This window comes from Struthio camelus, chromosome 15, assembly GCF_040807025.1.
Source record: "Struthio camelus isolate bStrCam1 chromosome 15, bStrCam1.hap1, whole genome shotgun sequence".
Taxonomy (NCBI): Eukaryota; Metazoa; Chordata; class Aves; order Struthioniformes; family Struthionidae; genus Struthio; species Struthio camelus.
In genome coordinates, this window is record NC_090956.1 from 17551899 (window position 1) to 17577547 (window position 25649).

The 25649-nt window shown below is 64.5% G+C and overlaps 3 protein-coding genes across 4 annotated transcripts; 2 read left to right on the forward strand and 1 right to left on the reverse strand.

The window, feature by feature from the left end:
- The first annotated feature begins 772 nt into the window (after positions 1–772).
- On the forward strand, positions 773–13981 carry WDR24 (WD repeat domain 24). 2 transcript variants are annotated; one of them, XM_068908069.1, is made up of 18 exons: positions 773–859; positions 2780–3763; positions 4151–4328; positions 4984–5659; positions 6847–6962; positions 8145–8266; positions 8626–8730; positions 8852–9189; positions 10092–10276; positions 10533–10879; positions 11383–11466; positions 11870–11918; positions 12152–12248; positions 12382–12450; positions 12538–12657; positions 12777–12844; positions 12974–13108; positions 13576–13981. In XM_068908069.1, exons 2-10 carry the CDS (start codon positions 3283–3285, stop codon positions 10699–10701), a joined length of 2370 nt encoding a protein of 789 aa, XP_068764170.1. In that variant the 5' UTR covers positions 773–859; positions 2780–3282; the 3' UTR covers positions 10702–10879; positions 11383–11466; positions 11870–11918; positions 12152–12248; positions 12382–12450; positions 12538–12657; positions 12777–12844; positions 12974–13108; positions 13576–13981. The 2 variants fall into 2 exon arrangements, with proteins under 2 accessions (XP_068764170.1, XP_068764171.1); XM_068908070.1 differs by lacking the exon at positions 11870–11918.
- Positions 11224–13656, forward strand: JMJD8 (jumonji domain containing 8). The gene is made up of 8 exons (XM_068908979.1): positions 11224–11306; positions 11870–11918; positions 12152–12248; positions 12382–12450; positions 12538–12657; positions 12777–12844; positions 12974–13108; positions 13576–13656. The coding sequence occupies exons 1-8, from the start codon at positions 11224–11226 to the stop codon at positions 13654–13656; spliced, it is 702 nt and encodes a 233-aa protein (XP_068765080.1).
- A 920-nt stretch (positions 13982–14901) lies between the features above and the next one.
- On the reverse strand, positions 14902–23851 carry STUB1 (STIP1 homology and U-box containing protein 1). Its single transcript, XM_068908071.1, has 7 exons — positions 23707–23851; positions 20067–20265; positions 19250–19415; positions 18643–18733; positions 17358–17414; positions 16715–16831; positions 14902–16069 (listed from the first exon to the last, which is right to left on the reverse strand). The coding sequence occupies exons 2-7, from the start codon at positions 20206–20208 to the stop codon at positions 15944–15946; spliced, it is 699 nt and encodes a 232-aa protein (XP_068764172.1). The 5' UTR covers positions 20209–20265; positions 23707–23851; the 3' UTR covers positions 14902–15943.
- Positions 23852–25649: the final 1798 nt, after the last annotated feature.

Sequence of the window (25649 nt, forward strand, 5' to 3'; positions counted from 1 at the left end):
CCGAGCGCCGCGTCCGCTCTCGCTCTGTCTTCGGCTCGGGCGCGGGGGGCGCGGGGGGCGCGGGGCACCGGCCGGAGGGGCGGCGCGCCCCGCGGGGGCTGCAGCTCCCGGGGCCCGGCCGGTCCCAGCCATCGGGGGGGGGGGCGACCCCAGCCTGCGCCCCAGGAGGGCCGGCGGGGGGCCGGGCCGCCCCCCAGCGCCACGCACCCCCGCCGCCGCCCGGCCCCTACGCCCCCCCCCCCCAGTGCACCTCCTCACGCCAGGGCACCCCCCCCCCCCGCACAGGGCACCTCATAGCCTCCAGGGTGCCCCCCACTCCCTGCACCTCCAGACCCCCCCAGGCTTGCCCACCCCCAGCGCACCCCTCTGTCCTGCCCCCCACCTCACACGCCAGGGCACCCCTGTTTCCCCTCCCTGCCCCCCCACTTCCCGGCACCCCCACGTCCCAGCCCACCTCCAGATCCCCCCCATGCCTCCTGACCCCCACCAGGGCCCCCCTATATCCTCGGACACCCCACACCGCAGGGTCCCTGCTGTGTCCCCCAAGCAGCGCCCCCCACCCCAGCGCACCCCCCGGCGCACCCCTGCGCCTCGGACCCCCCCCCGCCCAGCGCGCCCCAGCTCCCCGGCGGACCCCGCTCCCCCCCTCCCGCCGCGCCGGGGCGTGTCCGGGGGGCGGGGCGTGTTTCAGGGGGCGGGGCGCTTCGGCAGGCGGGGCGCGCTCGAAGGGGCGGGGTTTACTCTAGGGCAGGGCTTGCGCTGGGGGCGGGGCGCGGCGGAAGGGGGCGGGGCGAGGCGGGCAGCTTCCGTGGCGGCGCGGCCTGTGGGCGCGCTGCCGGCGGCGGGGCGGCTGCGGGCGGTGAGGGGCTGTGGGGCGGGAGGGGGCTCTGTGGGTGGTTGTGGGGCTCTGACGGCGGGGGGGTGCTGTGGGGCGGGAGGGGGCTCTGTGGGTGGTTGTGGGGCTCTGACGGCGGGGGGGTGCTGTGGGACGGGAGGGGGCTCTGTGGGTGGTTGTGGGGCTCTGACGGCGGGGGGGTGCTGTGGGGCGGGAGGGGGCTCTGTGGGTGGTTGTGGGGCTCTGACGGCGGGGGGTGCTGTGGGGCGGGAGGGGGCTCTGTGGGTGGTTGTGGGGCTCTGACGGCGGGGGGTGCTGTGGGGCGGGAGGGGGCTCTGTGGGTGGTTGTGGGGCTCTGACGGCGGGGGGTGCTGTGGGGCGGGAGGGGGCTCTGTGGGTGGTTGTGGGGCTCTGACGGCGGGGGGTGCTGTGGGGCGGGAGGGGGCTCTGTGGGTGGTTGTGGGGCTCTGACGGCGGGGGGTGCTGTGGGGCGGGAGGGGGCTCTGTGGGTGGTTGTGGGGCTCTGACGGCGGGGGGGTGCTGTGGGGCGGGAGGGGGCTCTGTGGGTGGTTGTGGGGCTCTGACGGCGGGGGGGTGCTGTGGGGCGGGAGGGGGCTCTGTGGGTGGTTGTGGGGCTCTGACGGCGGGGGGGTGCTGTGGGGCGGGAGGGGGCTCTGTGGGTGGTTGTGGGGCTCTGACGGCGGGGGGGTGCTGTGGGGCGGGAGGGGGCTCTGTGGGTGGTTGTGGGGCTCTGACGGCGGGGGGGTGCTGTGGGGCGGGAGGGGGCTCTGTGGGTGGTTGTGGGGCTCTGACGGCGGGGGGGTGCTGTGGGGCGGGAGGGGGCTCTGTGGGTGGTTGTGGGGCTCTGACGGCGGGGGGGTGCTGTGGGGCGGGAGGGGGCTCTGTGGGTGGTTGTGGGGCTCTGACGGCGGGGGGTGCTGTGGGGCGGGAGGGGGCTCTGTGGGTGGTTGTGGGGCTCTGACGGCGGGGGGTGCTGTGGGGCGGGAGGGGGCTCTGTGGGTGGTTGTGGGGCTCTGACGGCGGGGGGTGCTGTGGGGCGGGAGGGGGCTCTGTGGGTGGTTGTGGGGCTCTGACGGCGGGGGGGTGCTGTGGGGCGGGAGGGGGCTCTGTGGGTGGTTGTGGGGCTCTGACAGCGGGGGGTGCTGTGGGGCGGGAGGGGGCTCTGTGGGTGGTTGTGGGGCTCTGACGGCGGGGGGTGCTGTGGGGTGGGAGGGGGCTCTGTGGGTGGTTGTGGGGCTCTGACGGCGGGGGGGTGCTGTGGGGCGGGAGGGGGCTCTGGGGGGGGAGGCTGGGGGTGTTGGGGGGCCTGGAGGCTGGGGAGGTGCTGAGGGGGGGCCGTAGGGCAGGAGGGGTCCTTGGGGGGGCTGTAGGGTATGAGGGGGCTCTGTGGGTATTGCAGGGCCTACGGGGCTGGGGAGACGCTGAGGGGGGCTGGGGCAGGAGGGGGCTCTGTGGATAGCTGGGGGGCTCGGGGGGTGGCTGTGGGGCAGGAGTGGGCTGGGGGGTATGAGGGGGCTCTGCAGGGGGGGACTGGGGGTATTGGGGGGCCTGTGGGGCTGGGGAGGCGCTGGGGGGGGCTGGGGCAGGAGAGGGCTCTATGAGTAGTTGTGGGGCTTGGGGGAGGCTGTGGAGCAGGAGGGGGCTGTGGGGAGGCTGTAGGGTATAAAGGAGTTCTGGGGGAGCTTGTGGGTTATTGGGGGGCCTGCAGGCTGGGGAGGTGCTGAGGGGGGGCTGGGGCAGGCAGGGGTTGGGGGGCGAGGGGAGGGCTGTGGGACTGGGGGGGCAGCATCAGGGCAGGGCCTCGGCCGGACTCCAGGGGTGCGGGGCTGCAGGCAGCCCCCGAGGCCCCCCCGGGCACCCCCAGGCCGCTGTGGGCACCCATCTGCTAGAGAAGCAGAGTGAAACCCTCCTGGGGGTTTGCAGGGATTTGGGGAGCGTCCCGCAGAGACGCCTGTGGCCTCGCCGCACCCGGCCTCTTGGTGCTGGAGACGCAGCTTACCTTGGTCCTCGTCGCGGTGGTTGACCTCCCGCGACGGGCTGTCCCCGATAGCATCAGCAAGAGCTGCTCTCATAAGCAGAACATCTCCCAGGTGTTTGAATAGAGGAGGAAACGGGAAACCTTGAAAAGGCTTTCAGGAATTCCTCAAAAAGCAGTTACAAAAGACCAGCACAAAGAGAGGCCAAGCGTGGGGCTGGATCTCTTTCCACCCCGCTTTAGCCTCTCCACCTTCACAGCCAGTCAATGCGGTCACGAAAAGCCGCAGACAAAGCCACCTGGGCCTGTCGGGAGCCGCTGGAGCCGAGCCCTTCCCTTCCCAGCGCTGGCTGAGGCAGAGCAGGGCGGCCGTGTGAGCGTGAATGCGGCCTGCGGAGACACGAGCCTCAGAGCCCGCTCGTGGAGGGGGGAGTCCGTGCCAAGGACGGCCATGGAGAAAATGGCCAGGGTTACCACCGCCCTGGGGGGCAACACCATCACGGGGCGGACCATGTTTTGCCACCTGGACGCCCCTGCCAATGCCATCAGCGTGTGCCGCGACGCTGCCCAGGTGGTGGTGGCTGGCCGCAACATCTTCAAGATTTACTCCATCGAGGAGGACCAGTTTGTGGAGAAGTTGAACCTCCGTGTCGGCCGCAAGCCCTCCTTGAACTTCAGCTGTGCCGATGTGGTGTGGCACCAGATGGACGAGAACCTGCTGGCTACGGCTGCCACCAACGGTGTGGTTGTCACCTGGAACCTGGGCAAGCCATCCCGCAACAAACAGGACCAGCTGTTCACAGAGCACAAGCGCACCGTCAACAAGGTCTGCTTCCACCCCACCGAGGTGTACATGCTGCTCAGCGGCTCCCAGGATGGCTATATGAAATGCTTTGACTTGCGCAAGAAGGACTCTGTCAGCACCTTCTCTGGTAAGAGATCAGCCTGCTCTTTACCCTCTACCCTGGTGAGATGCAGAGATCAGGGTCTTCGCGTTTTTTCCAGTGTCCAGGAGGAAGGTTTGCTCCAGACACAATGTCTGGAGCAGGCAGGGAGGGAGCTGAGGGTCTTATTGCTGCTTTTGGAGGTTGCTGCTTGGCAGTGAGCTGAGTAGGGCTTGGCAGGACTGGGTCTGCGTGGGGAGGCGGTAGGCTATTCCATCAGTGCCTGCTTCCCCTTCTCACTGGACTGCCCGTATCTCTTCCAGCTGGGATGCTGGGACCTGGATGGGACTGCTGGGGATTTGAGCATTGGTTCGGTGAGGCAATGGCTTTGCTGGGGCTCTGTCCCATCGGGTCTTGATTTCTCTCCTTGCTCAGGCCAGTCAGAGAGCGTGCGAGATGTGCAGTTCAGCATCCGCGACTACTTCACCTTTGCTGCCACCTTTGAGAATGGGAACGTGCAGCTGTGGGACATTCGCCGGCCAGACCGCTATGAGAGGATGTTCACGGCCCACAACGGGCCCGTTTTCTGCTGTGACTGGCACCCGGAGGACAGGTTTGTGCTGGGCTGGGTGGCTGGGCGGCCGGGCCAACCCCTTGGCCTTGAGGGAGGTTGGCACTAGGGAAGCTGGCAAGTGAGGCCCTAAAAACAGCATTAGTGTGTTCCAAGGGAAAGCAGGGTCTCTGATACCCTGGCCTCTTGTGTCAGGGGCTATGCTGTTACTGGAAGAAGGTGGGAGCAATTACTACTCCAGTGCTGCAGCTCCTTGCTCCCCGCTAGGCAGTGCTGTCATTCTTCACAAGTTGAGGCACTGAAATGTGTTCAAACTGGCCTTTTTTAATCTCTGCTATTGCTGACAAGCAGAAGACTTGGGTGGGGGAAACTGGTGTGTCTGGGAGCCCTCCAGATGAGTGTTGTTCTGAAGATATAGGCCCTTAAATTGGGATGGGGAGGAAGGGTGTTGCCTGGCCTGGTTATTTGAGAGTAGAGGCGTTAGGGTAGTGCATGGGAGGATGTGATTGCAACCTGGCCAGCTCCCGTTGACACGGAGCGTGGCTCAGCTGGCCGGCCTGTCTTGGCGTGCGGTTGCACCTGGGTTGTGAGTGCCATCCACCTCTCTGTGCTCGGGCCAGAAAGGAGGGGTGAACAGCCACGCATCCCAGGCCAACCCAGGTTGGTGTCTCACCATCTTTCTCCGTCCTTCTCCCAGGGGCTGGCTGGCAACAGGGGGCCGAGATAAGATGGTGAAGGTGTGGGACATGAACACCACGCGGGCGAAGGAGATCTACTGCGTGCAGACCATCGCCTCCGTGGCCCGGGTGAAGTGGCGCCCGGAGTGCAAGCACCACATCGCTACCTGCTCCATGATGGTGGACCACAACATCTATGTATGGGACGTGCGGCGTCCCTTCATCCCATCCGCCATGTTCGAGGAGCACAAGGACGTCACCACGGGCATTGTGTGGCGTCACCTCCATGACCCCTATTTCCTCCTCTCGGGCTCCAAGGACAGCACCCTGTACCAGCACATCTTCAAGGACGCCAGCCAGCCCATCGACCGGGCCAACCCCGAGGGGCTGTGCTACAGTCTCTATGGAGACCTGGCCTTTGCGGCCAAAGAGAGCCTTATCTCCTCTGACTCCAACCGCAAGCCCTACATCGGGGACCGGCGCCACCCCATCTTTTTCAAGCGCAAGCTGGACCCCACAGAGCAGTTTGAATACATCTCCTCCTCGAGCGCCCTCAGCGTCTTTGAGACGGACGTGGAGAGCGGCAGCATGGACTGGTTTGTCCACACAGCCAAGCAGTATGCGCTGGCCGGCAGGCCCCTGGCCGAGCTCTGTGACCATAACGCCAAGGTGGCCAAGGGCCTAGACCGCAACCAGGTAAGCGCGGGGTGGGGAGGGCTCTGTCACACCGCTCAGGCTGCTGAGCTCCTTCCATCCCACCTGTGCCTTGTGGGGTGCCTGTTCTCCACCCACCGTGCCCAGGGGACGGAGAGGGATGCTGCAGGGTGGGACCTGCTATTGGGGATTGTCACTTGTGAGTCCCTTGCCCTGACCTCGCCCTGCTCCAGGCGAGTCTCGTTTGTGGGACGGAGAAGTGGCCGTACCTCTGCCCTGGGCAGATCTGTGGAGAGGGGCTGGGTCGATGCTGGGAACTGCCAGCTCTTCCCACTGGCTGTCCTCTCTCCTCTAGAGTGAGTCTTTTCTCATATTCTTCGAGATCCTGCTGCTTCTGCCAGCCTCCTCCAGCCCTCCCCTAGTCCCATCCCCTTCTTCAGATGGATTTTGCCACACTCATTTCCTTTCTCTTCTACTTTTAGTCCCTTGCACCTAGGGAGACTATTGCCACAGGTTTGGACTAGTCCCAAGGTTGACAGATGCTGTCGGAAGGAGACCTGCCACCCTAGCTGGATGGGAGCTCGGCTCTGGCTTATAGCCTCTCTTCTCCATCCATCTTCTCCTTTGCCCTCCGGCTGTCTCTGTGAGGTTTCCCTCAGCTCTGGCACCAGACCTGTAACGCTGTTGCCTACAACAAGCATAACTGTGGTTACTGTGGGCACTGTGTCTGGAAATTTGACACCCCTGAGAGCGTGCCCAGCTCAGCAGCATACACTGGTAGTTTGGAGCCAGGCGTGTGGCTGCGTGGGCCTGTTTTTAACCTGGCCTAGGCTCCGGTGGTGGGGTCTGCGTGCCTTTACTGAGCCATCCCCGTGGGGTGGGCAGGATAGATGGGGGTGTGTAGCTGTGTTTAAAGCTTGATCAGGGGGGAAAAAAAAAAAAAAAAGAAGCTGCCTGGCTCCCTGCAGGATCAAGCCCTATTTCAGGGGAGGTGACAATGACTATTTGTTGAAACCTTCCATGGTTTCAGGAGACCTGGTTATCTCCCTGGGTGCAATGGGAGATCTGGGGTGGGCTAGAGCCACAGCACTGTTTCGGCTGAGGGAGCAGAGCCACAGAAGGTCCTTACTTGGCGTAGCAGTCTCTTGCCTGCGCTCAGCCCACAGCATCCTTCTGCTCCTCAGCTTGCAGCTAGCAGGAGGGTCTAACTCCTCTCTCCTCTGGGATAGGTGGCTCAAACGTGGACAATGCTCCGAATCATCTATTCCAGCCTCGGCACTGTGTCCTCTGCTAACCTCAATCACAGCATAGGGAAAGGCAGCACCACCCTGCCGCTCATGAACAGGTAAGGGCTGCCCTGGGGTGCCAGGAGCCGAACTGAGCCGTGTGATGGCTAGGCAGCTGCAGCAATGGGAATTCAGAGCAGAGACAGCATCCTGCCCAGGCTGGAGTTGCTGTGCCTGGAGCAAGGATGGTTCTCCCTGACCCTCAAGCTGCCTGAATACCCTGCCACGCGGGTTTGCTGGTTGGCAGCATGGTTTGATTACTGCCGTTTTCCATGTGGGTGTAAGAAGTGAGTTGTCAGCCCGGCTTCAAGCCGGGGGTGCAGGCTATTCACAAGTATGCTCCGTTTTCTCTTTGAAATGAAGTTTTAAGCTGGCTGTGATGAGATGTGAGGCTGCTGTGGTCTATTTTAGTCATTTAAGTAGCGAGTTGCGGTCTGTGACTGTGACCATGGTTTGGGGGTGGAGAACCCTTGTCCGACCGCTGGAGCTAGAGCTGCTGCAGAGCTAATGCTGGTGCAGAGAGAGGTCTGCTACCTTTCAAAGGACAGCTCAGCTTCACAAGTGGCTCACTGGAATTGAGAGCCCCATTGTGGGCTGATGAAGCAGTAAAACTTGTTTTTCCTCTTTTGAATGACATAAAACTGATGAGTGAGGACTCCAAATTAGTTCTCAAACCTTGTAGGGCCTGGTTCCCAGATGACTGGGATAAACTTGAATAGCATCAAAGAAAACACTTCCATCAGGCCAGCTCCCAAGCTCCAGACGGGTCATTGTCAATAACTACAAAACTGCAAGCAGCAAACTGAAGAGCGCAGTTCTCCTTCATTTCCATTCAGTTCCTTTCCACCTCAGTACAGCTTGAGAGCAGGCATGCGTAACACATAGCAATTCGTCTTGTAGAAAGGCAACTCCCTGTTTACCAATTTCTAAGGTGAATGTGAATATTAAGAAATGGCTCAGGAGTCTGTGCTCAGCTCTAAAGTTGTCTAAGGAAATCTTTGCAGATGCCTTTTGTGGTGAGTGCAGAGAGATGCCAGGCTTGGAGAAATGACTGTGGTAACAATTGCAATATATATTTTTTTTAAGTAACAGAGTGGGGAGGACTGGCTTTTTTGCTCTCAGGAAAATCATCATGTCTGCTTTCAAATTGACCGGAGACCTATATCCAGGCTGTTTGCTGTCTAGCGTGGAAGCTGTAAACTTCTGTGACTATTAAATTAAGCAAGTGGCTTCTTTCCCAGCTTTAACCTGAAAGACATCCCCTCTGGGCTAGGCAGCGAGTCGAGACTGGATCGCAGTAAAGGAGAGAGCCGCACGGAAAATATGCTCATGGATTCCTCCTCCACCTTGATCAACAACGAGGGTAACCTTTGTGGGGCAGGCACAGGCCAGGCTCCACGTGTTGGGGAGCCTCTTGGGGCTAAGCCCGAGTCCTGTGGCTGCTCCATCCTCCGCTGATCCCTGATGGCACAGTCCCAGCCACAGATGGCTTTGGTGTGGGAGAGGTCTGGCCTTGGTGAAACGTGCAGAGCGCTGGGGGCCGCAGAAGGACAACTTACCCCTGTGACTGCCACAGTGGTGGCAGTGGGTGCTGGGAATGCGACCGTGCTGTGGAGCTGGCTGGTTCACACACAGCCCGAGGCACTGGGACATGGGACAGGGGACGTGTGTCTGATTGGGTGGCCTACGCGGATGCACTGACTGCTTTCTCTGGGCTCGCAGATAACGAGGAGACGGAGGGCAGCGATGTCCCCGCCGACTATCTGCTGGGGGATGTGGAAGGGGATGAGGATGACCTGTACATGATGGACCATGAGAACCCTCACGGTGAGTGTACTGCTGGTGCTGAGAGGTGTTGCCTGTCCCAACTGTGTTGCTCGACTTTCTCCTGGCCTTTCCCTGTCCGTGGCACAAGCTCTGCTGATAGGAAGGGTGTTTCTCCTTACAGCTGAAGAGCAAGAATACAGCCTTCCCCAGGAAGCCTTCCCCCTGCGCCATGAAATCGTGGACAACCCGTCAGCCTTGGACCACTTGCAGGACAAGGCCGACTCCCCTCATGTCAGCGGCAATGAAGCCGAGACAGTGTCACTGACACCTGTGGAGTCCTTCTCCCTCATCTCCATCTCCCACTCGCTCTACGAGAACCGCCTGCCCTCAGACTTCTTCAACCCCATCGTGCGGGACACGCTGCTCTTCTACGCGGAGCAGGGTGATGTACAGACAGCTGTGTCGGTGCTCATCGTGCTGGGAGACCGCATCCGCAAGGAGATCGACGAGCAGACCCAGGTACCCGCAGGGAAGCTGACAACACAACCACCCCAGCTGCCCCCTTCCTGCCCGCATTGTGGGTTACGCTGCCTCTTCCTCCCCTTTTCTTCCCTGGGACTTCCCTTCCTGGAGGGCCGTATGGATGGGTGCAGGCGTCCCTGCCATAGGTGAAACTGTTGTAGCCTGCCGTTGTGCTGCACGCTGCAGGTCTGAAGAGCTGCAGGAGCGTAGGTTGCAGGAGCACATGTGTTTCTAACCTGGGCCATGGCAAGAGAAAGAGTTGAGGCTTCATCCTCTTTCCTTTTCCCAGCATCTCTGACCCAGCCGATCTAGCAGTCCTGTGGAAAAATGTGCAGTTCCCTTGCTGAGGCCGCATGGCAGGTTCCTCCTTGCGCGAGTGGCAGTTGCTGCTGCTGTTAACTAGCACCTTTCAGCACATGTCACAGCAAGGCTGAGGAGTGAACTGAATCCTCCTTTCAGGGCTGGTGTGGCAACCCCACAAGAAGCATCAATGCAATGGGGCGCCTTGGAGTGACTATGAGGTGGTTTACCCAAATGAAATGGGGTCCTGCCTGGCCCAGGCATCTCCCTTCTGCAGCCTTTGCTGGGGCATCTCTAAGCCTGGGAGGGCAGCTCCTCCACCAGGACCCCTGGTAACTGGCTGGCTGAGTTGTGTGCTGTCCTGGCTGGGATAGTGGAGCCTGGCCTGAGGGTCTCCCAGGAGGTAGTGTCTTGGTAGTGTCTGCAGAGCTGGGGCAGGAGAAGTGGCCTGGCCCATTGTTTTGGGGAAGGAGCCTCCCTCAAGCCCTGCAGAGCAGTTCCTCCCCTGCAGGGATCTTGCCTTCTGGGGAGCTGACCCTGGGGCTGGGATCCCTGGGCAGAAGCAGGGGAAAGGGAACTCAGCTGTGTGCTGTTCCCAGGAGCACTGGTACACGTCCTACATCGACCTGCTGCAGCGCTTCCAGCTCTGGAACATCTCCAACGAGGTGATCAAGCTGAGCACGTGCCGTGCCATCAACTGCCTCAACCAGGCCTCCACCACCCTGCACATCAACTGCAGCAACTGCAAGCGGCCCATGAGCAACAGGGGCTGGATCTGTGACAGGTGAAGGTGGTGGTGCCCAAGGCGCTGGGCAGGCGGGGGCGGGGGGGACAGCATCCAGCCACCGAGGTGAAGGGCAGAGCCCAGGCGTGTCCCTTGTTCCTCTGAGCTGGTGGAAGCGCACGCTCTGCACTGCCTGGGCTGCTCAGAGGGGCTCTCGGAGCCAGTCGTGCCCCTGGAGGGTGTCCTTGGGTGTCCCCCACCTTTGCCTTCCCACGGGGTTTCCCTGTGTGCGCTCACCCGTCTCCTCTCCGGACAGGTGTCGGCAGTGTGCCAGCATGTGTGCCGTGTGCCACCACGTGGTGAAGGGGCTCTTTGTGTGGTGCCAGGGCTGCAGTCACGGCGGGCACCTCCAGCACATCATGAAGTGGCTGGAGACGAGCTCGCACTGCCCGGCGGGCTGCGGCCACCTCTGCGAGTACACCTGAGCCGCCGTGCCGCGGCCCCGTGGCTGGCGGGGAGGAAGGTGGGAGCCAGCCAGGCCGCGATCCTGGACCGGCAGAGGCAACGCTGGGCTGGGAGAGCGGCGACTGCTCGGCCCTGGCTCCAGGAGATCCTCCAGCACCTGGAGCCCTTCCGAACAGCGGCATCGCTGTACTTATTTCTGTGAGCAGCATGTAAATAGTCCTCTGTGCCCTGAGCCCCAGTGCGGGAGCTCCTTGGAGGAGCCGGACCAGGCTCTGGGTTTTGTTTTGTACCGAATTAAAACAGAGCAGAGCAAGCTCCTGCGTCGTGGCTGTTGCGCTGCCCGGGGCAGCAGCGCCGTGTCTGGCTGCCCGTCCCGTCGGCGGGGGTCGTGGTCCCTTTAAGAGGCGGCATGTCGGGAAATGTAGTCCGGTGCGGCAGCCAATGGCAGTGAGCAGCGTGGCTGCGCGCGGTGCCTGCCGGGAGGCGTAGTCGGCGGCGGGCGCTGCGCGGGGTGCCGGCGCCGGTGCCGGTCGGGGGCGCCCATGGCGGCGCGGTGGCTGCCGCTGGCCTGGGCCTGGGCCTGGGCCTGGGCCGCGGGCTGCGCCGCCTCGCCGGGCGGCGGCTGGTAAGGGCGCGGCGGGCGGGCGGGCCGGGGCTGGGCCGCGCCCGGCGCCCGGTACCGAGCGGAGGCTCCGTTGCAGGGGGGCGGGCGCGCTGCCGGAGGAGGAGCGGTGCACCGTGGAGCGGGCCGACGCCTCCCTCACCTTCCCCCGCTTCCTGCAGCGGTACGGGCGGCCCCGGGGGAGGGGGCGGGGGGCGGCGACCCCGGTGTGCACCGGGGGGGGCGGGAGGTGGGAGCCCCAGGTGGGGGGGGTCGGCGGTCCCGGTGTGCCCCGGGGGGGGGGCGGGAGGGGGGAGCCCCTGGGGGGGTGGGGAGGGGGTCAGCGGCCCCGGTGTGTCCGGGGGGGGGGTTGGAGGCCCCGGTTGCCCCGGGGAGGGTGGGGGGTGGGAGCCCCAGGTCGGGGGGTTGGCGGCCCCGGGGGGGCGGGAGGTGGGAGTCCTGGGGGGGCGGGGGGCGGCGGCCCCGGTGTGTCTGGGAGGGGGGGGCAGCAGGTGGGAGCCTGGTGTGTCCCGGGGGGTGGTGACCCCATCGAGGAGACCCCCGTGTGCTCTGCCTGTGCCACCCAGGTTCGCCTTCTCCCAGCCCGTCATCATCCGCGGGGCCACCGACAACTCGGTGAGTGCTGGGCCGGGCCGGGGGCTGTGCCCTGCGCCGGGGGCCCAGGGGGGCTGGGCTGGGTCAGCAGGAGCTTTGGGGTGGGCTGTGCTCGGTGGGGACCTGAGACCCGTGCCGCCCTGGCCGCTGCCTCTCGGGGCGACAGGGCGGGGGGGGTGTTGCAGTGTCCCTGCCCCATCCCGGTTGGTCCCCTCCTGCCCCCCCCCCCCCAAATGCCCACCCTGCTCTCGCAGGTCTTCCAGGCGCTCTGCACCAAGGAGAAGCTGCTGGCCGCCTTCGGGGACCGCCTGGTGCGCCTCAGCACGGCCAACACCTACTCCTACCGCAAAGGTGAGGGCTGGGTAGTCGCACCGCAGGGGCCCAGCTCCCCGCTGGAAAGGGAGCACCCGAGGGTGCGTTAACCCCGAGGGTAGGGGGGGTGGGGCACAGGTATTTCCTTCTCAGCTCTCCTCCTGCCTTGCAGTGGATGTGCCGTTCCAGGAATACGTGGAACATCTACTGAAGCCCCAGGACCTGGCCACGCTGGGCAGCGGTAGGTAGTGAGGTCCCGCATACCTGCTCCCTCCAGCCAGCACCCAGGGCCTCGCCAGCTTGACGTGCTCGCCTCCTTCCCCTGCAGATACCCTCTATTTCTTTGGGGACAACAACTTCACCGAGTGGGGCCCGCTCTTCCAGAAGTACGTGCCTCCTCCCTTCCGCATCCCCGGCACCAGAGGTGCCTACAGCTTTGGGATTGCAGGTCAGTGCCGGGACAGGCCACGGACAACAGCACGAGGCACCGGACCCTCCGGGCGCTGGCAGCCCTGTGGGGGACGAAAGGGGTTCTCCCAGCACCACCTCTCTCCCCGCTCTCTGTAGGCTCCGGCTCAGGTGTTCCCTTTCACTGGCATGGCCCCGGTTACTCAGAGGTGATCTTCGGCAGGAAGGTGAGAACTGAGCCCTGGTGGGGGGGAGAAAAAAACAGCTCACTCCTGTTGTTGGCCTCAGTGAGGGGCTGGAGGGGAAACAGCCCCATCCTGGTCTCCGGTGGCTGAGGTTCGCCCTCTGTCTTTCAGCGCTGGTTTCTGTACCCGCCGGATAAAACACCCCACTTTCACCCCAACGAGACAACGCTGGCCTGGCTCCATCACACGTATCCCACTCTTCCGCCGGGAGAGCGGCCGCTGGAGTGTACCATCCACCCTGGGGAGGTGAGTCCTGCGCCCGGCCCTGAGCCAGCCGCACTGGGGGAGGGAGCGCAGAGGGCCTGGCGAGCAGGGAGAGGTGCCCGCGGTGCAGCCAGCCCCTCTCCGCCCTGCCGGGTTTGTACCTCTGTTCCTGCTGGCGAGGCGCACGGGGTTCACCCAGCACCCTGGGGCTGCGAGGAGGATGCAGGGTGCAGCTCTCCTGCCCTACTCTCCCCGCTTCTTGCGTGGGAGGGAAGCGATGGCCCTGGCAGAGAGGAGGCCCCCTCGTGCTGCCCTCGTGGCACTGCGAGGCCCACGGCCCAGCCTGGGACCAGGGAAAACTGAACAGCCTCCAGTGGGAAAACGGCTTGATGGAGCTCAGAGACGTGCAGAGGGGAGTGTGGGATTGCTCCCTCTCTCTGGTGCTTGCTGAACCCCACAGCCCCTGAGAGGGCAGGAGCCAGTGGGAGCCACCCGCTCTCTCCCCGCAGGTCCTGTATTTCCCAGACCGCTGGTGGCACGCCACGCTCAACCTGGACACCAGCGTCTTCATCTCCACCTTTCTGGGGTAGAGCCAGGAACGCAGCCTGCCCTGCCGGGACTCACCGCCAGGTGCCACCTCCTGCAGCCGGGCCCAACCCCGTGCCCAAGGACACACTGCCCTCTTCCTTGCCACATCCTGTACGTGGTGAGTGTGACTGTGACGTGGGCCCTGTACCAGAGCAGCCATCAGCTACGTGGAGGTGGCTTGGCAGCTCCGGCTCCTGTAGCTGTGTGGGAAGGGCAGGGCCAGCAACCTCCTGCTCAAATACTGGTGTAGGGACCAAGTACCTGAAGAAGTTCTGGTTTTTACTGTTCCCCTTCCTCTCCCTTGGATTAAAATTTATTTTCTGCATAGCTCCTCGTGTATTGCTACATCCCGGCTAACAAAGCTCAGGAAAAAGAGCCAGGAGCTGTGGTAATCCCCAGCCCACGCAGCCAGTGGGAGGGCAGGGTGGGTCTTGGCTCGCGAGCTGCTGCCGCCATTTGCTCTATGCCCCAATACCAGAGTTAAATCGCCTTTGCTGAGCCCAGCTGCTTTGCGGAAGAGGCAGGCTCCTCACAGGACTGCACACGGGGTGCGGTAGGAAAGCCTGCTCCTTGAGCTTGAATTGTCATACTAAGTCAGCCGGGACCCTGAAGGGACCCGGGCCTGAGCCCGGTGCCTGGACTGTTTCACAAGCCAGAACGTTATTTCCCCCTTTGCAGCCATGCTCTGCCCAAGGGTGGGCAGAGAGCTGGCACCTGTAGCTGTAGCGCCCTTACCCTGCCCTCCCCTGCAGACTGGAGCCCCCAGTAGCAACTATTGCTGGTTTCCGCTAGCTCGGCTGGCAGCCAGGCCCTGCTCTGCCGTGGCAGCCTCAGAGAGCAGCTGCAACAACCATCCCGCGAGGCCACGCCATGGCAGCCTGGCCCATTTCAATGTGGGCTACGACTCTGCTCCTCACTGAGGACAGAGCACGGCCTGGGGCCTGCGCCCCTCCAAGAGGCTCCTACACCATGGACCAGGCACATTCCTGGCCCAGAGTGTCTCGGGATCCGCGGTGCCTGGATCACGTTGTACCAGGGCTGGATGTAAAAAGCTCAAATGCATCAGAGCAAAATCCAAGTCCACAAAGATGCCAGCGATGGGAAGCAGGCCAGGACATACCACCCCCTGCCGACCTGCCCGAGGGACACAGCAGAAGGCGTTACCTCCGCAGGGGTCCAGGCCTGGCACAACTGGAAGTCGACCTGCTTTTTCCCGCCTTTTATAGTAAGAGATCGCTGCAATCATGAAACATTTAAGCTATTTTCACATTTATTGCTGAATTATTTATTGACATTGGCAAACTTCCAGAGAGTGCTCAAAAGCCAGGCAGGCTACAGGCCAACCACACAGCGAAACGTCCAACAACCAAAATGCTTTAGCCTCAGTCAGACTCTTTTTTTTTTGTTGTTTTTAAGGGATTTAATTAAAAGGAATAGGAGCTTTAACCTGGATGCTTGTTCATGGGGAACTACAGTCCCAAGGCTGTAAGGAGAGGGGAAGTGTGAAGACAACCTCTTCCAGCCAAGGGACAGTGGCTTCCCAGAAAAAGTCCAAAGGCAAGTCAGTGTCTGTAAAGTGTTTGTCTCCCATTCCCCAGCAAGTGCCTATTTACAGGAAACAGTAAGACACGATACTACTGGACAGACAGGAGATGGAATGAGAAGGAAACAAACTATGTACAGTGAGAGGGGACGAGGCCAGACCAGTACGGGGAGCACCAAGTGCTCGTCCAAGCAAGCTCCTCACCCGTCACAGAGCCGGGCTCTTGCTGCAGCACCTCCCCAGAGCAGGGCTCACGCCGAGGGCAGTTCTTTGGAGATTGTCAGCTGCCATAGCAGAGGAGGGTCCCTTCTCTCTGGGCGATGAAGATGCCGGTTAGATCTTTTGGGGCACCGCAAGGAGCCACGCTGTTCCTTCTCCAAACTGCCAGCCAGGCCTCCCTCCAAGCACTGCGTTCCTGCCGAGCTGAGCACTCCCCTTCCTCAGGCCCCAGCCGAGGCCGTCTTGCTCCTGCCCACATTGCCTCGGGGACCCCGGTGGAGAAGGGAGCAGGGGAGCCTTCGTGCCTGTCCAGCCCGCTGCGGTTCCTTGGGAAGGGGAGATGACAGCGTACCCTAGCCCAGCACTGCCAATGGGTCTCTGGGCACCCAGAGCGGAGGGGGACAGACAGAAAGTGAGTAAGGCATGGTGCCAGCCCAGCGAGAGCAGTCTGCAGCAGAGCACGCCTGTGCTGCCGCAGCTGGAGTGGCAGGGAGAATCCAGGCGGGCCAACTTCGCCCCCTTGGCTGTCAATAATCTTCTACCCAGCCATTTTCTGATATGAATGCATCTATCACCTCCTTCATAGCAAGGTTGGGGATCAGCTGGTCCTGGGTCAAAGGACTCCGCGTCACAGGATCAAAATGACCCACGCGCTACAAGGGAAGAGATGCGCGTGAACTGGTTACGCCACATAGCCAGCAATCTCACACCCCCCCCGCTGGGGCACAGGCCAGCCGCAAGTCCTACGTCACAGTTAAGATGGTCTAACGCAACAGAGAGGCGTGCTTGCGCTCGCGAGTCCAAAGTGTTTCTGTTGCTGCAGTGCGAAGGGAGAGAGCAGCATGGAAGGAGATTCCCCCCCCCCGCCTCCCCCCAAATCTGCTGTAAATGTCTCCCAACACGATGACAGCGAGTTGAGGCATGAGCCACAGGCCTCCCCTCTGAGGACACCTGCCAGCAGCCCCCTCTGCTTCAGGTAGGGCCTGCAGTGTGAACGCTGCTGCCTTTGCTGCCCTGGTGCTGCAGCAGGGAGCGGCACTGGGAGGTAACTGGGACCAAAGCCACTGAAGGCTTTCGAGCTCTGACTGCTCAAAATCAGGCCACGTGGGCAGACAGACACCTTCATGCTCAGGGCTGGGCCTGGCATAGCCAGCAGCCCCCCCCACCTCGGGAGAAGAAGGACAGAGAAGGACGGTGACGCCTTCCTCCATGAGAAAGGTCCCAGGAAGCATGCGCAGAGCTGAGCAGGTCAGTGCCCTGTGCCCGGGACTCTCCCGCCCTCCCCAGCCCGGTGGTACCTGGAGATGTTCCTCTATATCCTTCCTGTCATATGTAATCCCGCTGGGCGTGATGCAGGGCTCTCTCATCAGCTCAAAACTGATCTTGCCGCACAGGTAGTCTGGGATGTCCCGCTTCTGGCTCGAGACAAGCAGAGCTGGGGTTAGGAGATGCCAGGTGAATGCAGCAACCAACAAAAATTGCTGAGAGAAGTTGGTGAAGGTTTAAGTGGATGAAGAACTGCAGCAACAGCGTGGAAGGGGACTCGCTGCCTCTGGCACACAATTCCTCTCTCTGCTGCTCACCAGGAGCTAGTTTCCGCATCTCTGCATCCCAAGGCCTCCTGGCCCCTCCAGCCAGCATTAAAGCCTCTCCTTTTGCCACTGATGCAGGATGTGTGAGCCTCCCCCAGCTCTGGCACCAGCATCAGCTCAGCTGCTGCTCTTGGCACAGGCAGCTGTTTCAGAGGGACCCCCCCCCAAACTCCCTGCAAGCCGGGGACCTGAGCCTGTCTCCAAAGGAGGTGGAGGAGAGAAGGGGGTGAAGATTTAAACCACAGCTTCACCTTGGTACTGTGGATTAAATCACATTTAAAGCGAGCGGCTCTAGACTGGGAGCCTGCTGCCAGAACAGCAAGGCACACGTATGCAGGCACACTCTCACCTTCCTCTTCTCATCCACTTGAGAGAACAGCTCGTCCATGTCTGCCAGGTACTTGTCCTGAAAGAGAAAACCTTTATGATGAGGGGAGAGCACAGCAGACTCTGCAGGAAGTAAGAGATCCCTGACGCTTCCCATCCCGTGGATGCTCTGCGCCCCACAGCAAGCCGCCGAGCTCCACGTCCTAGCGAGTGCCAGAGCTCAGCTCCACGGAAGCACCTTCACGCAGGGCGTGCAGCCCTTCAGCCAGGCCTCATTAGGCAGCGTGCAGAGCCAGTGCCAGCGTGCGCTGGAGACTTGGTCACAGGTCCTCGGGTCAGCAGCGCTGGCAGTGCACACCTTGCCAGCTGCACTCACAACCCTCAGCCGAGTCACGCCAGCATTTGTGCAGCTCTAAGCTGAACTGGATGGTAGAAATGATCCAGCTTAAAAATAACCTGCCTTTGCAGGGCTACTTTTAGCCTTGGATTAGTCCCTTGCTCTGGGACACCACGCAGACCCGCACATGGCTGTACACACATGGCTGAGAGGGCGGGAGCTGCTTGCCTTGCACTGCCACCAAGGGAACAACAGGTACAACATCTGTTTGAGTACAATCGTGCTGACAAGCAGACGCCGCGCTCTGCTGCCAGGCCACCCCGGACATGGACGAGGGCTGCCAGTGCCGGGGCACCTGTCATGGAGGAACACACAAAGGGTGTGAAAGTCCAGCAAGAGCAGCTCATGGTGCTGCCAAACCGGCTTTTGAGGAGACAAGCCACAAAACAAATGCTGAAAAACCCCTGCTCTATCTGGGACAGCCCAGCAAGGTAAGGTAGATAGAGCGTCATGCACAGCTCGCGCTCTCAGGCCCCAGCCGCGCACAGCCCAGATTTCCCTAGCACTAACTCACGGTGCGGCTACGCGGGGCTGCCAGGTCAAGCTATGGCTGGAGAGCCAAGTCCCGTCTGCCTCCGCTCGGCCAGGAAGAGCGCACATTGAAATGGTGTCTCTTGACTTTTGCCATTGCAATCGCAGCCCCTGGATTTCATCCCTAAGCCGTAACTGGTGGAGGCAGTAGCTGCAGCCGGGCCTTTCCTAAGGCTGCCCAAGGGGCTGCAAGAGGCTCTGCAGCAGGCCAGGGCCAAGCAGCACCCCACAAACGCTGCCGCAGCGCTTCCCGGTCTCACCGTGCCTCCTACAGGAGGAAGGACTGGCACGCTTCCCCAGCCTGCGGCTTGGGACACCCTGCTTAGGCCCAGGCCCTTTCCAGAGGCTCACACACACAGCGAGCGGCGATGCGACTCACGTGTTTGGCTTCGATGTTGGCCAGCTGAGCTCGGCTCCGACTGTCATCCACGCTTTCCTCTTGCTGAGTCTTTCGGTATTCAGCCAGCTCCCTAGGACAGAGTTGGGAGAAGTCACGGCAGAGATCAGGAGCAAGAAACGCCACAACAGAAAGAAAGAATCTCTTCCCTGCTCTCGCTAACCTAGCTCTCGGGCTCGGCTTTCTAGGAAGGCAGAGGCACTGTCCACAGACCTGGGACAGCCCCATCGATTTAGTTTCATGGCACTAGGTGTTTACAGGGCCTCATTTCTTCTCCCACTCCCTAATTCATACACATATTACCCACGATAGGCACATACACATGGCACCCCTCTTTCCATACCTTAGGGCTCAGCCACATATGAAGCCAAATAATAGCCCACAAGCCAGAGCGGGGCTTGCACAAGGATGGAGCTGGCTCCCAGGGCAACCGGGGACAGGCCGGCGCCCACGGCCTCATGGACTCGCTGCCTCCCGCTGCCTGCATTCAGCTCACTGCAGCCCTGTGCTGTGCCGCTCTGACCCGCGGGACGGCTCCAGCCGTTGGGGCCTCCGAGGTCCTGCCTGCGGGGCGCCCCTGCTGCCTTACCTCTCCTTCTCTGCCATGATGAGCTTGGTCAGGTAGGAATGCAGCTCATTTTCCTGGTTGATCCGCTTCTCCTCGATGCTGTTCCAGCGCTTCTTCTTGGCAATGCGCAGCGCGCTGGGAATGTCGTCCCCGAAATTCAGCCGCTGCTCCTTGGCGAGGTTGTAGGCTGGGGAGAGACGAGACCTCTTAAAGCTGGTGAGGAAGCTTGCCTAAGCGGGAGCAGGTGCAGGCCCACGACACAGAGCCACCACCAACTTCCTCCTCGCCAGCCCGCTGCTGGCCTCTTCCCAGAGGAAGGGCAGAGAGGGCACAGCAGCATTTTGCCTGTTTGTGGCAGTGGCAGCCCGGATGCTGCTGCTCGGAGCGGCACTGCCGCACACAGTCCTCGGGCTACGACCGCACCAGCCGCCACCGAACAGCCACTGCCGGGGCTTGGGTTTCTAGGCCGCCCAGAAGGCAACGACTGCAACGTAGACGCAGATCTAATTACCTGGTAAGGGAACACAACTCCCTCCTGCCTGCGTCCCAGCTAGCCTTCCAGACACTCCTCCCAGGAGAAATGTGACGTGACTGCACGTAACTCCAATTTCTTTCCTATCCTTTGCCTCTGCTAGCCAAATGCAGATACCCATTCTGCAAGTAGACAGCAGATCCCTTGCAGCTGCATTTTTAAGGGGAGAAACATCTCTCTCGCTCCCGGGTAGCTAACAACGGCTGGCAGCAGCCCGCAGAATCACCCTGCTAGCTGGCAAGGTCTCGGTGGCCTCTCCACGTCAGTCAGAGCTCAGCACCGTTTCTGCAGGCCGCCGCCGCTCACCTCTCTGCAGGTTTGCAATGGCCTCATCGTAATTCTCCATCTCCATCTGGCACTGCCCCAGGAAGAAGTGAGCTTTCACGGACTGGCTGTCCAGCTCCAGGGCCCGCTTGCAGTCGGCCAGCGCCTTATCGTGCTGCTGCATCTTCAGGTAACACAAGGCTCGGTTGGTGTAGTACACGGCCACTAAGGGATTCCGGTTCTGGAAGGAAACGGCGTCTTAAAGAGGAAGCAGCAAGTCTTCCCCCAGCCTAGCGCCGCCGAGCTGCGTTTTCCTGCTCCAGCCCCTGTGGCTACCCATGAGGCAGCCAAAGCGCCACCAGAGTTTGCAGAGGCCGAGTGAATAACCTGCTGCATGTTTTTGCACTTTCCCCTTTACTTTATAAAGCCGGGTTTTAGACGCGGAGGTGGAGACTGGTGCCAGCCGCTTTCCACGTGGGAAAGCTGCTGAGCCCAGGCCCGGGGGGCGCAACGCAGGCTCGGCCCGGGGGCCCAGCAGGGCACAGAGGGGCCTCCCGCCCCGGCGGTCGCGCAGACTAGCTGGAAGGGCTTTCCAGCCCGAACGGGACGCTTTTGTTACGAGAGCCCCGGAGCAGCAGGCGTGCTTTGGGCTTCTCCAGGCCCCCAGCTCCTCGCCCGGCGGGCAGCCCAACGCCCCGCTGCGCCCGGGCACCCCAGCCGCCTCCTCCCCGCCCGGCCCCTTCAGGGCCACCACGTGGCCACAGCCAAGCTGCCGCGTGCCAGCGAAACCCGCTCGCGAAGCCAGGGCCGCGCTTGGAAAATCAACGGATCGGCCGCAGGCTCCTGCACGGGGACGGCCGGCGCGGCTCGGGGCGGGATGAGCGCGCGGCGCCGCGGCCGCGGGAGGGCACGTTCGCCAGGCGCCCCGACGAGCGGCCCGGCGGGGGCGGCCAGGGAGGGGTGGCGACGCAAGGCGTGCGCGCTGGGACGACTCCCCAAACCGGCTCGGCGAAGCCGTCTCCCCACGGCGCCGGGGAGCGCGGGCCGGGCCGGGGGTGAAGCGCCCCCCCCCAGGGCGCGCGCCCCGAAAGCCGGGCGGGCCGGGAGCAGGCCCGCAGCCGCGCACAGCGCTCTCTGGCTCCCCGCAGGCCGCCGAGCCCCCCGGCGGGGCCCCGACCCGCTGCCCCGTGGCGCTGGGCACACGGGGGTCCGGGCCTGGTCCCCACGGCACGGGGGCAGCCTGCCCCTCGCCCAGCCCCCCCCCCAACACACACAGGGCGGAGGGGACCCAGCCAGGCCCCACATTCCCCTACCAGCCTGCTGCCACCACGGCCCAGCCTCCCCCGGCCCCACAGGTCTGGCTTGGGGACACACTTGGGGGGGGGGGGGGACAGGCCCAGCCTGGGGACATTGGGGTGGGGGGGAACAGGGAAAGGCCCGGCCTGGGAACATGGTGGGGGGAGCAGACCCAGCGTGGGGACACGGTTGGGGGAGGACAGGCCTGGCCTGGGGATGGGGCGGGGGGGGGGGGTGAGACATAGGCTCGGCCTAGGGACACATGGCAGGGGGACAGGCCTGGCCTGGGGACACATGGGGAGGGGACAGGCCCGGTCTGGGGACATGGGAGGAAGGAGACAGGCCCAGTATGGGGACACATTTGGGGGGGGGGGACAGGGACAGGCTCAGCCTGGGGATATGGCAGCAGGGGGGCTGGCCTGGGGACACTTTGGGGTAGAGGCTAGGCCCAGCATGGGGACATGGTTGGGGTGGGGGGGGGACAGGGACAGGCTTGGCCTAGGGATGTGGGGGGAGGAGGCCGAGCATGGGGACACAGTTGGGGGGGGACAGGCCCGGCCTGGGGACATGGAGAGGGGGACAGGCCCAGCGTGGGGACATGGTTGGGGGGGGACAGGGACAGGCCCGGCCTGGGGACATGGAGAGGGGGACAGGCCCAGCATGGGGACATGGTTGGGGGGGGACAGGGACAGGCCTGGCCTGGGGACATGGAGAGGGGGACAGGGACAGGGCGGGGACATGGTTGGGGGGGGACAGGGACAGGCCCGGCCTGGGGACATGGAGAGGGGGACAGGGACAGGGCGGGGACATGGTTGGGGGGTGGGGGACAGGGACAGGCCCGGCCTGGGGACATGGAGAGGGGGGACAGGCCCAGCGTGGGGACATGGTTGGGGGGGGACAGGGACAGGCCCGGCCTGGGGACATGGAGAGGGGGGACAGGCCCGGCGTGGGGACATGGAGAGGGGGGGGACAGGGACAGGCCCGGCGTGGGGACATGGAGAGGGGGGACAGGCCCGGCCTGGGGACATGGTTGGGGGGGGACAGGGACAGGCCTGGCCTGGGGACATGGAGAGGGGGACAGGGACAGGGCGGGGACATGGTTGGGGGGGGACAGGGACAGGCCCGGCCTGGGGACATGGAGAGGGGGACAGGGACAGGGCGGGGACATGGTTGGGGGGTGGGGGACAGGGACAGGCCCGGCCTGGGGACATGGAGAGGGGGACAGGCCCAGCGTGGGGACATGGTTGGGGGGGGACAGGGACAGGCCCGGCCTGGGGACATGGAGAGGGGGACAGGCCCAGCATGGGGACATGGTTGGGGGGGGACAGGGACAGGCCCGGCCTGGGGACATGGAGAGGGGGACAGGCCCAGCGTGGGGACATGGTTGGGGGGGGACAGGGACAGGCCCGGCCTGGGGACATGGAGAGGGGGGACAGGCCCGGCGTGGGGACATGGAGAGGGGGGGGACAGGGACAGGCCCGGCGTGGGGACATGGAGAGGGGGGACAGGCCCGGCCTGGGGACATGGTTGGGGGGGGACAGGGACAGGCCTGGCCTGGGGACATGGAGAGGGGGACAGGGACAGGGCGGGGACATGGTTGGGGGGGGACAGGGACAGGCCCGGCCTGGGGACATGGAGAGGGGGACAGGGACAGGGCGGGGACATGGTTGGGGGGTGGGGGACAGGGACAGGCCCGGCCTGGGGACATGGAGAGGGGGACAGGCCCAGCGTGGGGACATGGTTGGGGGGGGACAGGGACAGGCCCGGCCTGGGGACATGGAGAGGGGGACAGGCCCAGCATGGGGACATGGTTGGGGGGGGACAGGGACAGGCCCGGCCTGGGGACATGGAGAGGGGGACAGGCCCAGCGTGGGGACATGGTTGGGGGGGGACAGGGACAGGCCCGGCCTGGGGACATGGAGAGGGGGGACAGGCCCGGCGTGGGGACATGGAGAGGGGGGGGACAGGGACAGGCCCGGCGTGGGGACATGGAGAGGGGGGACAGGCCCGGCCTGGGGACATGGTTGGGGGGGGACAGGGACAGGCCTGGCCTGGGGACATGGAGAGGGGGACAGGGACAGGGCGGGGACATGGTTGGGGGGGGACAGGGACAGGCCCGGCCTGGGGACATGGAGAGGGGGACAGGGACAGGGCGGGGACATGGTTGGGGGGTGGGGGACAGGGACAGGCCCGGCCTGGGGACATGGAGAGGGGGGACAGGCCCAGCGTGGGGACATGGTTGGGGGGGGACAGGGACAGGCCCGGCCTGGGGACATGGGGGACGGAGGGAGGCGGCCTGGGGGAGGGTCGGTCCGGTGGCAGCCCCGGCCCCAGCCCCGGCCCCAGCCCCGGCCCCGGCCCCGGCCCCGGCCCCGGCCCCACTCACGATGGCGCGGCCGTAGCAGGCGGCGGCCTCGGGGTACTTGCGGCCCACGAAGAGCCGGTTGCCCTGCTCCTTGTGCTCCTGCGCGCTGTGGCTCTTCTCGGGGCTGCCGCCGGGGCCCGGGCCGGGGCCGGAGCCGGGGCCGGGGCCCCCCGCGCCCCCGCCGCCGCCCCGCGGCCCCGCGCCCGCCCCCGCCGCCCCGCCGGGCCCCGCGCCCGCCGCGCCGCCCTCCTTCTCCTCCTTCCCCTTCATGGCGCCGCCGCCGCCGCCGCCCCCCCGCGCCGGGCCGGGCCGGGCCGGCGGCTCCGCTCCTGGCCGCGCACTGCGACAGCGCCGCCGCCGCCCCGCCCCCCCGCCCCCCCCCCGCCGCGCTTCCGGGCCGGGGCCGCCGGGGGCGGGGCGGCGGGGGGCAGCGCTGCCGCCGCGCCGGCTGCGGGGGGGGGTTGGGGTGAGGGGTGGGCTGCGGGGGGGTGCGGGGTGCAGGGGGTGGGGGGTGCGGGGGGGTTGGGGTGGGGGGTGGGCTGCGGGGGGGTGCATGGGGTTAGGGGTGCGCTGCGGGGGGGTGCGGGGTGCAGGGGGTTGGGTGTGCGGGGGGGTTGGGGTGGGGTGTGGGCTGCGGGGGGGTGCATGGGGGTTGGGGGTGCAGGGGGGTTGGGGTGGGGTGTGGGCTGCGGGGGGGTGCGGGGTGCAGGGGGGTTGGGGGTGCAGGGGGGTTGGAGTGGGGTGTGGGCTGCGGGAGGGTGCGGGGTGCAGGGGGTGGGGGGTGCGGGGGGGTTGGAGTGGGGTGTGGGCTGCGGGGGGGTGCATGGGGGTTGGGGGTGCAGGGGGGTTGGGGTGGGGTGTGGGCTGCGGGGGGGTGCATGGGGATTGGGGGGTGCAGGGGGGTTTGGAGTGGGGTGTGGGCTGCGGGGGGGTGCATGGGGGTTGGGGGTGCATGGGGGGATTGGGGGTGCATGGGGGTATGGGGTGGGGTGCGTGGTGCAGGAGGGGGTGGGGTGCATGGGGGGGTTGTGGAGTGCAAGGGGAGGTGGGGGGCTTCGGGGGTGCATGGGAGGGCAGGGGGTTGTGGGGTGCAGGGGGAGGTGGGGGGGGTGCATGGGGAGCTTGGGGGGGTACATGTGAGGGTGGGGGGGTTGTGGAGTGCAGTGGGGGTACATGGGTTTGGGGGTACATGTGAGGGCGGGGGGGGTTGAGTGCAGGGGGGTGCATGGGGGGTTGGGGGTACATGTGAGGGCAGGGGGGTTGTGGGGTGCAGGCGGAGGTGGGGTGCAGGGGGATTGTGGGGTGCAGCGAGGGCAGAAAGGGATAGGGTGCATGGGGGGGGTTATGTTGCAGTGGGTGCAGCAGGGTGTGGGATGCATGGGGGGGTTGGGGTACATGGGGTGGGATGTGGGGTGCACGGACGTGGGTGCAAGGGGGCAGTAGGGTGCATGGGGTGCTGGAGGGTGCAAGGGGGGGGTGCAAGGTGCAGGGAGGGTACTGGCGGCATATGGGGTGCAAAGGGGTACTGGGGGATTTGGGGTGCTGGGGTGGGTAGGGGGACAGGCAGGAGCAGGGGGGGGTGTGCAGGAGGTGCAGTGTGCAAGAGCGGGGGGGGGTGCAAGATGTCAGGAGGGTGCTGGGAGGTATGGGGTGCACTGGGTGCAGGGTGCATGGAGGGTGTGGGGGAGATGGGTGCTGTGGGGAGGCGCAGTGGGGTGCATGGGGTTGTAGGTGCAGAGAGGGGTGCAAGGTGTGGGGTGCAGTGGGGTATGGGGTGCATGAGGGGTGTGGAGGGTGCAGCGTTCATAAAGTGGGGTGGGGGGGTACAGGGTGCGGGGGCTGTGGATGCAATAGAGTGTGGGCTGCTTTGGGAGTGGGGGGGGGTGGGGTATATGGGGGGGCTGCAGTGGGGTGCGGTAGGATGCATGGGGTGCAGGATACATGGGTGGGGGGGTGCAGGCTGC